This window comes from Pelecanus crispus, chromosome 1 (assembly GCF_030463565.1).
Source record: "Pelecanus crispus isolate bPelCri1 chromosome 1, bPelCri1.pri, whole genome shotgun sequence".
Classification (NCBI taxonomy): Eukaryota; Metazoa; Chordata; class Aves; order Pelecaniformes; family Pelecanidae; genus Pelecanus; species Pelecanus crispus.
The window spans coordinates 144524104-144540315 of record NC_134643.1 but is presented as its reverse complement, the minus strand read 5'-3'; the positions used below and the strand labels follow the sequence as shown (position 1 = coordinate 144540315).

Sequence of the window (16212 nt, the reverse complement as noted above, 5' to 3'; positions counted from 1 at the left end):
AAATGTTTCCATCTTCTATTGCTGAAACAATGGAATCACTTTGAAAAAAACCTTTAAAAATAAACATCTGTTGTTCAGTTTTTAAAACCAACAAATCTACGTGAATTCTCTCTTCCTGATACTTTTAATCTGGAAATTGTTATCATTAGATTCTTGGGGCAAAGATTCATTAATTTTTTAACTTCAAATACTTTAATTGGTCCTCAATTTGCAGAGCTCATAATGGCCCTGTAATTTAAATAGACTAAGATGTAACAACACCATCCTCTTAAATAGTAACTGATGATTTATCATCAGAAAGGTCTTCTCACAGGCTAATGGTAGGTATTGTTTTGAATGCAGGTTGGAATAAAGTATTAATCAGTTTATGTATATGTATTTATTTTTAAAAAGGGAAATGGTGGGTGTTTTACCTTACATTTTAAACACTTCTGGTTTGAGGAACTCTGAAGTTAGGTTTCAGCCTGGAGTCAGTTTTTACAGCTGTAATAAATCCCCCACAAAAATGGCCTGTTCTAGTGGAAGTGACAGCAAGCCCTTAATCAAAACAGTGGAGTGGACACAATTATAAAAATGTAATAAATACTTAAAGAACTGTACCAAGTGACAGCTTTTCAAAATACGATGCTTTTTTTAAAACAAAAAACCAACCCAAACCAGAAGATTGCTTGGGCAGATATCTAAATGTTTAAATACACCCAATAAAGAGTAATTAGAAAGGGCTTTGATAGACTGTGTCCTGTTACTGAACTCTACCCTTTGGAAAAAAGGTTTCCAAATTGATTTTTAAGAACCACCTGTTGACAGAAGGCAGGGCTCCTGCCAGCTCGCCGTCTGCGCGGCGCGATGGGGACACTTTGAAGAGCAGCTGGCCAAGGCAGGTTTCTGTGACAGCGACCGTGAGCCATTGCCCTCGGGTCTAGGGAAGAAAGAAACTGCTGTTAGGGATATACATTGCCCTGGACTAACCATTCCTAAAATTTAGTGCTGTTTGCTGTGATGTTTAAACATAATCTGGGGAAGAGCACGTATGGGCAATGGCTGGTGGGGTGTGAAATGGTGATATCAGGCAAAAGGAAAGTTCTGGCTTCTGTGTTAAGGTAGCGTCACCAAATGCAGCAGACACTTACCTGCCTGATCAAAGTGCAGCAATTGCCAAGTTAATAGTACTGGATAGTACTGCATAGGTCCAGATTTTGCAAGTTGGTAGCACGTAGTTAGGCTTTCTTTTCTTTGTATGGTGTTCCTTAAAGTTCTTGTTGGGTGGTTAATGCCGGTTGTTGAGCCCACGGTCTGTGGGGAGCGGTGGTTCGGGGTTACAAGTACCCTCCAGCGACTTGAAGGTTTGTGTGGAATCCCTTGCTTTGCTGCAGACATCCTGCATCATTTTGGGCCTTGTTTCCGTATATGCTTCTGAGCCCATCTGTAAAAGGGGGATAGATAGTTCCCTGCCTTCCAACAGTCTCCATCATGTCCAAGTACTAAATCAGAAGTGGGAGAGAAAGGATGTTAAAGAATGTAAAATCAAATACGTTAGCCTTGCCCAGCTTCTAGTGCATGCATGCCTGTGCGAGATGCCTTACATATACACACCCATTCTCTTTGGACCAGTTTGGTCCTGTTGCAGTTCACACCCCTGTTTTATCCTGCCGCAGTTTGACCCATGAGTCTCACTGGTGAATGCAGCCCTTGCCACTCCAGGCTGCATTTGCAGAACGTATAGCTGGAGTTAGGTCAGTTCTGTTACTTCTGTGTTGATTCACACAATCAACTTGCGTTACACAAATGCCAGGCTTGAACTGTAAAGGTATTTCTCCTTTGTTTAACTCTGTGCAAATCAAAATAATTAACACTTCCTACATTTTACTTGTTCTGAAGATCTCATACAAAGATTGTTAGTTTTTTGGAAAAAAATCGGTATTAGATGCTCATAAGACAAACAACCACAGAATCACTTCTTGGCTGTACGAGAAGTGAATTATGATAAAATAGTTTATCACGGCCGATAGCAGAATACTGATAAATGGTGCTGTTTTTTCCCGTGTTTGTCTCTGAGTTTCGGTTTCCATCCCGTCTCCCACCCTGTCCAAAGAGAGCATGGACAAGAAACTGCCGTCATTGTAAACAAAACTAGATCTCTTGTGTGACACGGCATTTCCCCAACCTGTCTCCTGCTTGTTTATACAGGTGCCTATAGAGGAATGCGGGTATTTTAAGTCAAGCGTCAGACCTGATAAACACAGAAGTGAAGGGGTCACATTCTAGAAGTGGTGCTCCCCATCAACACTGCAGCATTTTAAAGCTGTAAATGTAGGCCATTATTTTCATTTTCGTGTGTATTACCAACAGTGGAAATAGGCCTGTACGTGTCCTTTGAATGTGTCTGTGTGTATAGCTGTTAGACTTTCCTCCACGGCTCGGGTCTTCCCCCATTTCAAGTCTCTTTCTCCTTTTCACAGGAAGAATTTCACATAGCAAAGTTACACGTGTGTTGTTTTTTGAATCTCATTTTTTTTTATCCTGTTATCTACATCCGCATCTTGTATCAGTGTCTCTTCCTGTTTTGTGGACATCGTATTTTACAAACAAAAAAAAATTTGGGAAGATACGACAATTAATGTGGATACCGTTATGCCGGCAGAAGTCTGTGATTCCAATTCTCCCTGACGCATGGGTCCCAAAGTTTGCCTTTGCTCTTGCTAATAGGGAGGTCATCAGGGACAGCAGGGTGAGAGCTGGAGACTGTCTAAACAGATGCTTTTCGTCAACAAACATCCTTTTCATCTCCTTTTGAAAACACTTTTTTTGGTAGCACTATCAACATCTCTGCTAAGGATAGGAAGTCGTGGTGTTTACTCTTGTGAATTTAGCATAGTAAGAGGGGTATGATTTTTTTTAATACATATCAAAAGCATGGTTTGAGGGCATTTCTAGAACTCTTTACTCATCCAAGATAGGCAGTGTAACTATACCTGTTTTTTGAAGGCTTATGTCTGTTATTTATAAGAAAATAAGGTGTTGATTGTTTTTCTTGTATGTGTATTTTGTTTCCTGCTATTGCTATAAAAATGTTAAGATATATACTTTATGGATGTTCAGTTCCTGCAAGTACTCCAGATTGAGCAGAGGGGTTCAGGGTTACATCCAGTCACATCTGCCCGCTGACAGGGACTGAGGCAGATCTCTTCTTGTTGACTGTTCTTGAAAGAATTCATCTTAAGACTAGTAAACAGAGAAAACCTGAAGGAGAGGCTGGAGTGTATGGTGCTGTCCAAGTTTGAGCAGAGGAGGTAGGTTAGTAAGGCCATATTTTTGAAGAGGTCTTTTCCTCATGGATTTTTTTGGCTGTGTTTCTTTAGATGTTCCGCCCCCCCAGTCATTATGATTAAAAGGACTTCTAGTGTAACTGAAGAAATTGTGTTTCTCCTGTCTAGCTAACTTTCCTATTTCCACTTAAAGGTGCATTGTCAAGTGGAATTGCATTCATGCAGCCATTTGGGGATGTGAGTATGAGAGGTTTATGTTTAAATTTGTTCAGCTTGGGGAGACTTACTGTGAATGGATATGTAGTTTTTATTCTCCCTCGCTGCAGCTAATCTTGGAGGCATGGTATTAAAGAAACCCATTTCTAGTTTTCATGAAGACAGCTTCAGCTTTGTGCTTAGGTTTTGATGTTGTAAAATCTTTTTTTTTTTTTTTTTAAGTTTTTTTTTTTATTAATGTTGTTTTGGACAGCCAAAGTCTCTTTGGAAAGCTTGCACTGCGTGGAATGCGTAGTCTCCCTGCTGAAATGAGAACGCAGAGGGGGTAACTGAATACTCCCTGCCGTCAGTGCATTGCCAGCCTGAAGAAAAAACAAACACACTTACTGTGAGAACAATGAACATTCCTTGAAACCCTAGGAGACAGATGTTTGCCTTTTTTCTTTTTAAACACAAAAAAAAAGACCCTGTTGAGGTCTTCAGGCCCAGGTGGCAGGGCCCAGGGTCTTCTCACCCCTTGTCATTCAGTTGGTGCCTTGCTCAGGGCATAAGGGCCGCAACTGGTTGGCATCTATATTTTGGAGTTTAAAATGGGTCCTCCTACAAGGTATTTTCCCTCCTCTTCTTTTTTTTTTTTTTTTTTTTTTTTTTTTTTTTTTTAAAAAAAACCTCTGTTTGACCTTCTCGCTGAAGTGATTCAACTCTGACTTTCATTAACTGTTTTGCGCTGCTTTTCTGACCTACTGGGCTTCAGACCTCCAAATGCAGTTTATTTAGTAGTAGCCCAGAAATGCATCTGAACACTTGAAAGAGTTGTGAAGATTCACGGGTCCCCAGCTGCCTCCTCTTTTGTTACAGCTCTGCCTGACTTCAGGGTCCGTTGTATGGCAGCCACTCTGTATTTGACATCTCTGAACTGGAATCTTCCCTTGCATATAAGTGATTTCCACTGCTGCCCCCTTATTTTCAACTTTACTGAAGATTTGCAGAGATAATATGGTATTCTGGTAAATTCTTGATGTTCAGAGGATATGCAAGCACAGGTCAGAGGCAGGTCACAGCTTGAGAACTAGGTGTATTGGGATGTAGAAACTTGCTCTGGCTTTAATTATCAGTGTTTTTACTAAGTTCTTTAATTTTTTTCATTAGTGTTAATAATGAGCATTTTAGAATGGGGTATAAGACTAAGCATTTTGTACGGCATTCTTTTGGGCTTAGATTTACAGGTCTGAAGATTTTTAAGAACATTTATCCTAAACTCGCATAAAGAGAGCTTTTATGTGCCTGCAATGAGATTGCTGGGGTGTATGAGATCATCCTAATATACTTTCATCAAGAGATATTGCTTTATTTTATTAAGTTATTTAATTTATACTTTGGTTGCTAGCGTGTCCCTAAAACCTGTGCTGTGAGCTTCAGAATTCATGAAGTTAAGTTTTGTCTGGATTTATCTCACTGTTGATTGACTTTGGTGCCTCAGAAGATGGCAGTTCTTTATGAAGCTTTCTGCAGTTGGGGCAATTACAAGGATTTCTTCTTTGTAGGTTCACTGGCATTTAATAATGTGGGACTTGGAGATACTGTAGTCAAGGTACAATATGATGAAGACATAAATCAAAGTCTTTGCTTTGAAGACAAAGTGTCAAATCTACAAGATGAGGTGAGATATGGTTTGTGAGCAAGTGAGGGAGAATAAAATTAAATGCGTGGATCATGAGCCCAAGCAACTGAGAAGCCGGAGGCTGCGTCGACAGCAAAGGATGGGAAGAAACTGAGAAAGCCGAGGGCCTGAATTGCAAAGTGTTCAACACCTACAGCTATATTTGAAATCAGTTCAAACTGTTGCTACTTGCTAGTCTGGCTGATCAAGCTTTTGGGATTTGTTTTAAATTTTAAAAATGGGTAACTCGTAATGGGTTGGTTTCGTACATCAGGGTGGCAATTGCCAAAAACTGACGCTTTAATTTATCTTGTACGTGTTTTACCAGGTGTTACGAATAGTTGTGCAAAAAATCGGTGCATGCAAGAGATGCCTGTGGCATCAAAATAATCTTCCAGAGAATTTCTCTTAGTATTGCTGTATTCTTCGGCAGTGTGACATGTTGTTTTTCTTCCTTGGATCTCAGACCATTATCTCTTCTTCTACCCAGAGCTGTTAGTTAGCTGTATGGATTGTAAATTCTCATATTACTGTTATGTGCCTGATGAAAATCACTTTATTTTCCAGACCAGCTTGTTATGCCATATTTTGGGGTTTCATAGCATGCCATATTTTTGGAGTTGACTCTGTGGTTAATGTTATTGACTATATGGTTAATATTATTGGTTAACTTCTCTAGAGAACCAGATTTTAAGATGCCTGCGCAAAGCTCTATTTGCAAGTATGATTCCCTGTCCTGTATTGAATGGAGCTCAAGATCACAGATGCTTTTGACTCCCAAATTTCCATCGAGCTTTCTGGTTTTCTCAGATTTCCGCCCTTCCATTTCTTTCCTGTTCTGATTGTCTCCATATCATTACTCTCTTTATTGTGTTTTTAAAGGTATTTTTAAAAATCATTGTAACCATTTAATTACTGTATTATTGTATGAAGCCAATATTGAAAGCTCATTAACTTATATTAAAGGTGTCACTGTGCAACCTGAATAATTCTACCATTTGATAATGCTTTTTCTTCAGATTGAAGATGGGAGCAAAGCTGCAGCTGTGGACAAGTTACTGGCTGGGGATGAAATTGTTGGCATCAATGATGTGGGCCTCTCTGGTTTCCGACAAGAAGCAATCTGTCTGGTGAAAGGTTCACACAAAACGCTGAAGCTTGTCGTAAAAAGGTAAGCTTGTGTCGTTCAGCTGGAAAACCAAATGTGTTCCAGGCTATAAGCTACTGGGCAACAAAATTTGCCAAGACTTGGCAAGATAATGATGTTCATTCAGTGCTATTAATGTGCATATTGTGCGGTGTTACCTCCTTCTTGAACACAGAGTCCTTATGGATGAAGATGTGGGGAGAGGTAGCCTGTTGATCAGAGCAAAAACTGAGGCAATATATTCTGTGAATGCTGTTGTGATGTGACGAGTTGAGACTGTTCCTTTCTGTCCTCCTGAAGTGGGGGGCCTGAAGCAAGCTGTGCATCCTGCCCTGCTTCCCTGCCTTTGGTTTGCAGACACAGGGAATGCTTTTTAGTGTGTTTGCTGTGCAGGCCAGTTGGTCTGTGAGGAACAGGTTACATGGGAAGCTTTTGGAAAAGTGTTTTCCCACTTTGTGAGAATATTTGAGGTCTCGAGCATTTCTTAGGTGGTTTAGGTAAAGAGTACTTTCAGTTAGTTATTAGTGGAGGGGAAAAACTGAAACAGTTTATCAAAACACCATGGTATGGAAACTTTTTGTTTTGTCATTTTGGCTTATGACTTTTAAGTTTGCACTTTTTTTACTAACTTGAATAAAAAATAAGTTTCATAAAATAATTTTGACAAAAGTGAAAAGATGTTAAAGTAGGTTAAACCTTGTAACTTCTGAAAAAAATTAAAACCAGGAAATTTGAACAACAAAATCTTTCTTGTTAATTTCCTACTCTGATGAATCAGAACTTTCTAATTAATTACTTTTATCAAATTATGCCAACCAGTCTTTCATGAGATAATTTTCGGTGTCTTTGTTAGAATCAAAAAAGAATTTTGTTGCAACACTGAAAATGCTGAGAATTGGGGTTTGACAGTCTGTAAATATAACCACTGTTTGAGACTGTCTTAACTGAGGACTATCTTTTGTGAAATAGCACTGACAGGTAAGAGAGGTACAAAAGCATGCTTTTCACCTTTGGTTTAAGAAAGTGTTTTTGACAGAAGGAATTATGGGAACCTGGATCTTTCACAGGTCATACTTTATATCCTCACCAATAGCTACTTCCAGAAGCTCTCCCAAACTTTTTGTAGCACTGCAGCTAATAAATGCAAAATAGAATGCATTTAGTACTATTATAAATCATGTTGAAGTTTAGCAGTTTCAGCTTGCACTGACTATTCCAGTAAAAGCACTTCTGCTAGCGGAGGTTGCATCAGCTGTTTTTGTCACAGAAAGGGAGAACTTCAGGGCTGAGAAGTTTTGTAGACATTGAAGAATCTGCCAAGACAGCAAGTCTTAATTACTATGAAAAGCTTCAGACCAAGTGGAAAGATTCCCTCTTCCGTGGTGCTTTTCAGTTTCATGACAGTACCTTGCTCAGAATCTGTGAATTCTGATCTATCTTTGGAAGTGGCAGAAAGTTTGATGCTGAAATACCCTCATAAGAGACAGAGCCCTGCCATTCTTGTCATTAACAAGCTTTTCACTCCACGCATGTGATTTTGGAGAACTTTCATATGGCTAATCAAGCACTGGTTTGCTGCTGGGGATTTGTGGCCATTCTCTGTGGGCAACAGAGCCCCATTGCTATGCATGCCTGCGTGCAGTTTTGTGCAAAGCGGATGGATTTTCATCAGTCCTTTCTCATCCCTCCTCTTTTTCCTTCCCTAGCACATGTGCAATGGGCAAAAGCAACCTCGCTGCTCTAGCCAAGAGGCTGAAATAGTAGCTGTTGTTAGGGAAAACACTTTTGTCTTAAATTCAAGAAGATTTACATAGCTCCCAAAAGAGGCAAGAGCCTTTTGGGTCATTGACAAGCCTGTATAATATTAGATAAAATTTCATAAAAGTTACTGAATGAAGCCAGCTAGGGTTTTTGTCTGTGTTTTTTCAACTTTGCTCTTTCTCTTGGAAAGTTGCCTTAGGACATCAGTCCTTTCACGGTCAGAAACCTTTTAACACCCAGTCTCATTTTATTCTTGGCCAACTTGTTCTCATGCACTGCTGTCTGTGTGCTGAAATACGCTTTTCTTCTCCTGTTGGAAGTTCAAATGATGCAGGTTTTATAAAAAGCCTTGTTGCATGCTTTCTTCCAGAAGTTACGGTTTGAACAACAGTATTGTTTTGTTCTGTTTGCCCTAAATCTTAGGCTGAATTTTTATGACTGCTTTAAACAGTCCTGTCTTTAAGCAAACCAGTTGTTTAGTCTTTGTATGAGCACTCCTGCAGGTCTGGATTGAATTGGATCAGGGGACTGATCTGACTGCAAAATTACTTGGGCAAGTAGGTTTTCAGCTGGATAGGACTGCCACTTTCAGAGGCAGTCTGCACTTTAATTAATTACAGCAATCTTGAAATGGTTGCCTTAGGATTTTTAGACTATTTCAGTCTTCTTTAGATCCACCCTTACTGTTCTCTGGGGAGATTGGGGATAGTCCCACAATTCCCTTTCACTGAGTTACATATAAGATGAAGTATTGATCTGCAAGTCGTCATAGCATCTTTTTGTCTGCTTGCCCTGTGTCCTTTGTCTAGCACTGTGGTGCTTCTCTATAGAGTTGATTTAATATTTTATTTCCTGTGGGTGTCAGCGTGATAATCTGAAGCACAAAATAGACAAATGGTTTGAAGTTCAATAGCCCAGTCCTGAAGGTTGAAAGAACCTTTGTATTAATCATGTTTGTCCTTGCTATCTGTGAGAGTTAGCTTGGGAAGCCAAGATCTAGATTTTGTGTTGAAAACTTTTTTCCCTAGGGTTTGTTTGTGGTATCTATTTCTACACTGATCCAGAAGTGAAAAGCTAACGTTTAAAAACTATCATGATGTGGAAAAAGTACTTTTAAACAAAATTCTTCTGGAAAGTAGAGAACCTCCTTCCTATTCATGTCAGTAGAATTAAGCCAGAAAAATCAGGTTTAATTTGTCACTGCTAAGAAGCGTGTCCATTTGTCCATACAGATCACTCCTTCATGCAGTAATGCCACATCCTGATCTTATATTGATCTTACTATTTTTGTACCTGGGAAGCAGGAGGGCATGCTATTTTCAGTTTGGAAGTCTAATGTTCCTGCAGCCAAGACCGAGTGAAAAAGCTTTGCCATAGTGAGTAACATGTTTCATTCACAATAATTAACTTGTGACTGTGGCAAAAGTTTCTCAAGGGGCTGGTGTTGCTCACCAGTGGTAGCTTTTGGCTTCCACAAAATTATTTTTACCCTCTAGTTTCAAAGAATCTGATGCTTGACTTGCATAGGGAAAATAACATTGGTCTCTAAATAAAAGTGCCTGCAGTACCAAATACTCAGCATGAATGTGCTGGCTATCAGCATACATGCTTTGCTGTATTTTTTTAAACCATTGCATAGTTGTGGTCTAAACCAAAGCAGGACTGTGCAACTGGCTCAAAAACAAATATGATGTTTAAGTAGCTTACATATATTGACGGTTGAACAAGTGCGGTGTACTTTTGGTCTTGGATTAAAAGAGGACTCAGGAGGCTTTATGTTGTTTTCTCAAGTGGATTTGTCAAAACAAGATATCTTAATTACGTGATAGCTTTTCAGTGTAGTACTGAGTCATTTCTTGAGTAGATTCCTTTCTTAGGAAAATGGAAAGGAAAGTGTGCTTAGGACATTTCCTACAGGAATTGTATGTGAATTTCTCTTGTTTTGGAAAAGATGTGTGCATGTCTATATATACACATGTAAAATTGTTCTGAGTGTTGAAACTGAGGTGGTTGCCATATTCTGTGTAGTTTGACTGTATACTGCATGTACTTGTGACTTAAATTCCCTTCCAGTTATTAAATATAAATATTAAATATAATTTATAAATATAAATATGATTCCTTTGCACATGCTAGACATAAGCATATACCACAAATCCATGAAAGCCTGGAATAATTTTTCACTGTGAATTCATGAGACACATTAAACTGTTAAAAATTGGCGCATAGGTGATGCTTCCATTTTGGTTTAGTAATGTTAAGGGGAGGGTGGGATTACATGGCCTTTGGGAGCCACCCTAAGGAGTTATGTAGGGTTGTCCTGTTGGCTGCTTGAATTGTCTATTAGTGGCAGTGGAAGCAAGTGGGAAAAGGGATGGAGTAGCTATGGACTTCTTTTCCTCAGGGTCTGTGGGTGACGGGAAGCTGGACTTTCAGTTTAACTTGACCAGCTCTGCAGGTACTGCCAGTGCCTGAGAACAAGCCTTGAAGTTCTGGAGTAGTTCTGGCCACATTGCATACGCGTGTGAGCGGGAGTGTTTTCTTTTCCTTTATATAGCATTTTGTCTTGGTGCCTTTATGTGGTGAAAGTACAAGCTGGTTTTGCAATGCTGAGGAGTCCCTTGTTACAATGGAGGGCAAGAGAGCGAGAGCAAGTGCACTTGCCATCAGAAGCATAGTCTGAACGCTGAAATTTACCATGCAAAATCCTAATAAGGGAAGTGAATGTCACAATATGTGGACTATAAACACCTAGACATGGAAAGTTAGGGTAATCTTTATTTGCATGGCACTTCATGAAGACAGACAGCCATTTGATTGAAACACAGCAGAAGGAGAGTTTTTAATGAATGTTCTGAGGGCTCCAGGATTGTACAGTACTGTTGCAGAGACCTGAGAGCTGAGCAGAAATCCGGGAATAAAAATCCAACAGTGATTTACAGTGTTCAGATGCGAGATCACAGAGATTTTGTCATGTTCTGAGTGGAAACATGCTCAACACCACCAGTGACCTTTCTGTAGTGGGTTTTGTGTAACTTACCAGGGGATCTAGTCTTACCCATTTATGACTTGTGGAGCAGCTAGCTGTGCACCTCGTAGCTCCTTGTGGCTGCAGGAGTACTGTCAAACTTGGCAATATCAATTTGTGAGATGGCTTGGGAAGATGAGGGATTTGTGGTTTCTGTACAATTACAAGATGCGGATGGAGGACTGTGAATTCTGCCTCTTACCTGTGTGTCACCACTTGATAGTTCTGGTTTTGTAGATAGCAAAATAGTTAGTATAGGAATGAAGTAGAAAAATACGTGCAGTTTTGCACATTTTATGCAAGTATACATATTTAGTCCACTGTTATGGTTAAATATTGCTCAATAAACCAAATGCATTTGCGGAGAACCGCTGTTGAGTAGGAGTAAAATCTCTTTTGGCATCGAATTTGATTCCATTGCTTCTGGAACTAGGGTTTGTTACAACAGAACAAATAGCAGTGATTTCTCTTTTGTTGCCCAGTAGCCATAATTCTTCCTTTTTAAAGATTGACCTTGGCCTTGACTGACCAAGAACAGTTGGTTTGGGTTTCTTTTTGGGTTTTGTTTTGTTTTTTTTTTTTTTTTTTAAATGCTTGTGTTTTCAGCCAGACTTTGGAAATAGGTAGGAAACTGCAGTAGGGCTTTCCACGGCTGTATCTGCATGCACGTACCATTGCTGTTGCATGTACCATTGCTGTAAGAAGTAGGCAGGTGTGATAGCCCCTTGCTAGCCATGTTTCCTGGAATTGATGTGGGCGTGGGACAGCATGTGCCCGTGCAGATCTTCGGTACGCACACTTTGCGAGTGGGTTTTTATAACAGATGCACACAGCTTTCAAGTTGAGGGCTGGAACATTTCTGTGTGGCTGCAGTTGGTAGAGGGGCTGGGCTGTTAAATTCCCATTTTGCAAATTCACTGAGAAATGGGTCAGTGCATTGCTGTAGGCCCCACTCTTCTGTACAAAGCAGGGTGGCCAGTTTTAAATATGTGCCAGATAGGGTGTCCACCAGCCCCGGCTCCTAGCCAGGTCTTGTGATGGAGAGAGGAGCAAGCCATCTATGTCGGGATGTGTGACAGGGCATCACCAGGGCAGGGCCTCTATTTCTCTCCTTTGGTGCTGCTAGTGAGCTACCATGGCTCATGGAGGAACGGCAGGAACCAGATAAGCACAAACGTAGCGTGCTGTGCGAATTGCACAGCACCTACAGGCCTGGTTCAGGAGCCCTCAGGGTGAATGTCCGGTGTTTTAAGGAGTGCCTAGCAATCCCAGCAGGATCTCTTCATGAAGGAGTGCTTAATGGAGCAATGGTCAAATAAGCCCCTCTGTGGGTGCTTGGCAGGGTTCCGTAGAGGAGGCCAGCTGGTGTGGAGCTCCCCTCCGGCTCAGGCATGCCCTATGCCTCCTCCGTGAGCAAACCCGGGGCTGGCTGGGCCTCGGCTGCGCTCCTCCTTCTCCGCCTTCAGTTGTGTGATCCTGCGCTACTGATGGAAGGAATGGACAGGACAAAAGGAGGAGCGCACACTTTCATTTATATTTTCAACAAATTATACCTTGGAGGAGCCCCGATGAGGACCATTTCCCCTGGTTGCCTAACTGTTGGTGCAGTCACTTCACTGACATGGAAACAGTGCGAATCCATGTTCCCATCACCATGACCCGAGCAATACTACCCAGGTGTTTGGATGTTTCCCATGCCAGCTCTCTTTTTGGTGGGGTGTACATCTAAAAAGCACTTTTATTTCTTAATTTTCTGCCCACCTCACCTGTTTCTTAGTTGCGTTAATGCAATTTGATTCATGCTGTTAGTGACACACTAATGGACACTTGAGGTGAACATAAGCTTCAGTTTCTCTGATTGGTGGTCTGTTGTCCCAGGTTTCAAAGCGCAAATTGTTGTCTCCTGTTTTTGGATGTTTGTCTTGTACAGCTGTCAGGACTCTCTCAATAGGAATGTTGTGACTGACGTGCTTTTATGTTGTGATGGCTTTCATAATTTATTTCTTTACAAATCTAAAAACTCCAGCCTGTAAAGCTTGAATAACAGAAAGCCAAAAACACAACAGATGTCACTGTGTTTTACCAAGTCAACTCTGTTAGTGCGATGTTTGGAGTACTAGGAAGGGCATAGACGTTTCTTTGTGGGTAAAAGGAATCCTCTATAATTTGAATATGCTTATTCAAAAGGTTACTTGTGGCAATGATATTCAATTTTGTGAAGTAATTACCAAAATTGGGCAACGTTGCTTTTTTGTGGAATGGAATATGCATCAGATGGTAACAACCTGTGAGTCATGAGTGGTTTTTAGGGTTTCTTTTTTTTCCTTCAGTCCTGCAAGAACTTGTCAAAATGGTTAATTTTGAGCATGAGTAGTCTCATCCAATTTAGGGAGGGCACTCACATGACTTAAGATGAAAAAGTATACAAGTGCTTACAGGATTTAACCAGAGCTTTTTACCAAGCCGGTACATTGGATTTATTCTTAAAACTGCTTTCCACTGATGAATTTCAGTGTAGGTGCTGGAAACTGTAATATGTAGCCCCTTGGGTGAGAAGGGGAAACAGGTGAGCCTTCTAAAATTTGGGGGTGTGAAGACTTACTCATTTCACATAGTGCTTTCACATGCACACACAGGATTTTTTTGTGTGTTTGATAATAACTGTAGATCTCTGCAGAGTCCTGACTGAAACCAAATTGTAACCCCATCCATTAAATACCAAATAAATAATGTTTTTCCATCGTGAATCTTCTTTGCAGTTGGAAGGAATGCTTCTGTATATGTTGTATGCATTTTGAAATATTGAATTGTTTGGGGTTGCTTTTAAGCGCTTAAGAGCATTGGGTTTGTTAAACACTCGTCAAGAACTTTGACATGCGCATGTACAACTTCAAGAGAGTAGCAATAATACTCCTGTTTCAGTGTGGTGCAGTTTTCCTTGTGGTACTTTTGTTTTAGGTTACGTATTTCACCTCCTGAAGATTAAATGACTGATGAGATTGAGAATTTGGATGCTTCTTAAATGTTTCAGTGTCAAGTAGCCTACCATGTGGAGAGATTTTATGCTCTACTTGGTCAAGTAACTACATATAACACCTTCCAACTTGAAAAGACTATAAAAAGGTTTTAAAATAATTTCTGAATCCAACCCTTAACTCCAGAAATATGACCACTTAAAAGAAGGGCAGGAATGCAAGAGCGTTGCAGCTTTAGTTACTGAATAACTGAACAAATTTGCATCTTATCTCTTTACACAAGAAATCCATTATTTTATGGTCATTGCTGCTGAATCTGCATAGTACTGGATCACCTGGCAAAACAAAGTCTGGCACAGAGACACAGCTACCACACGGCTGAGTTACACGGCCTTTATGCTTTTAGTCCAGCTTCATGCTGAGCGCAGAGGAAGGACAGAGTGACAAAAGCCAGAGTTTGGGGAAATTTCTGCTGGGTTGCAATTGAAATCAGAGTCAGTTCTTTGGTCTGGCTCACGGAGCAGCCTTGCCCGCAGCTGGGCAGCCGAACCAGGGGTGGTATCTGACAGGGAGCAAAGCGCTGTGGGGGATGGTAACGTCTTCAAAACTTGATCCGGCATGGGACATATCGGAGCAAAATAGCTTTCCCAAATAAAACTTGAAGCATCTCAGCTCATGGCGTTCTTTGTGGAGGCTCAGTAATTTGCATCATGGGGCTATAGTGTGTTAACCAGGAATGAGATGAACTAAGGCTGGGCTATCTCCTGAAATGCTGTGGGACTGGAGGAACTCTCTTCCCCTTCTCCCATTTTTGGGTCACCTTGGATGTGGTTAGGTAAATCACAGCTGAAATCGGTATGGGAATGCACCACACCAAATACCAGTTGGTATTTGGAATGTGGCTTCTGAGGAAACTCAATTCGTTTGGGGCAGCTATCGAATGGTAAGCTCATTGCAGTAAGCGGCCGGGAGGCAAAACACACCCGTTCTTTCTGGCCACAAGCGACGCAAGGGTTTCCACGGCTGCATGCTCCAAGGACACGGCAGGTTCCTTCTTGCTGAAGGCAGCGTGTTGGGCCGGTGTAGGCAGCTGTGTGCTGCTGTGCTTGCTAACTCTGTCCTGGGCAAAGGTGGTGGTGGGGAGTGTGTCCAAAGACTGCTCCGATTCCTGTTCCTCGCTCCTTATCCTTCACCTCAGCCATGGTGAGACAGCCTCAAATCCCTTGTGTATTTTTGACTGCTGCTGCTGCTGCTAGCGTTTGCCCTGTCAGAGGCTGCGTTTTTCTTCAGTGTTACTGGTGAATGAAGCCTTTTTTGTATTTAGGTTAATTGCTTTAACACCTTACTTACATAGAATGATAATTTCCAAAATACTTGAAAGTAAAGCCTACTGAAACCAGTGTTTATAGCTGTTTTTTCAATATGCGAAGCATTTTAGATGCTTCCTGATGATAAATACTCATTAAAAAGTGTTTTATTATCTTTTAGAGGAATTCTGATAAATCATGGCAAAAACTGAGGTAAGAGAATGACATCAGGAGTTTGATGCTATCTAGCCATCAAAAGGTAGCGGAATATGCACACAATAAGGATGAGGAAGAAGTATTTATGTAGCTTATATAATATACCATAAATTCCAAGATCAGCACTTTCATCTCAGACATCCAGATGTGCCTGTCTAGTTCCCCAAGGCGGAGCGAGGAAAAACAGTTCCAGACTATGAAAGCTTTATCATGGTAGTCTATTGTGAATTTAGCAGGCAGGAAGATTGATGATGTCGTACGTCATACAACTTAATACCTCATTGTTGACAGTGCATACCTTATTTATAAATGAAATTGCTGTTCCATCCTGCTCAAGCCTGTACAGTTGGGCTGAGGTACAAGGAAAACCGGAGCAAACTGTGATGGTGAAATCCTGATTTGCTCAAGTTAATGACTGAACTCTTCAAGGGCACTAAGTCTTGATAATTTATTTGCATTTATTTGTTTTCACAGACTAAAGCAGAGCATTTTGCAGGTCTGTTCAGTTTCTTTGTATGTAAAATGCAACTTACTGGGTCATGGGATAGGAAAGGAGCTACTCTGCTGTGCTGTGACAAGGTAATTCTGCTTCCAGCACGGCTTCTTTTAAAAGAAGAGGTACTGTTGACTGTAGTG

General features: G+C 40.8%; 1 protein-coding gene across 3 annotated transcripts in view; it reads left to right on the top strand.

The window, feature by feature from the left end:
• The window catches only part of SHROOM2 (shroom family member 2), a 125441-nt gene that overhangs the window by 45604 nt on the left and 63625 nt on the right, over window positions 1-16212 (top strand). For all 3 annotated transcript variants that reach the window (XM_075720642.1, XM_075720648.1, XM_075720635.1), the window contains exon 2: window positions 6162-6313. In XM_075720642.1, the coding sequence (XP_075576757.1) occupies window positions 6162-6313 (152 nt within the window). The remainder of the gene's footprint in view (window positions 1-6161; window positions 6314-16212) is intronic.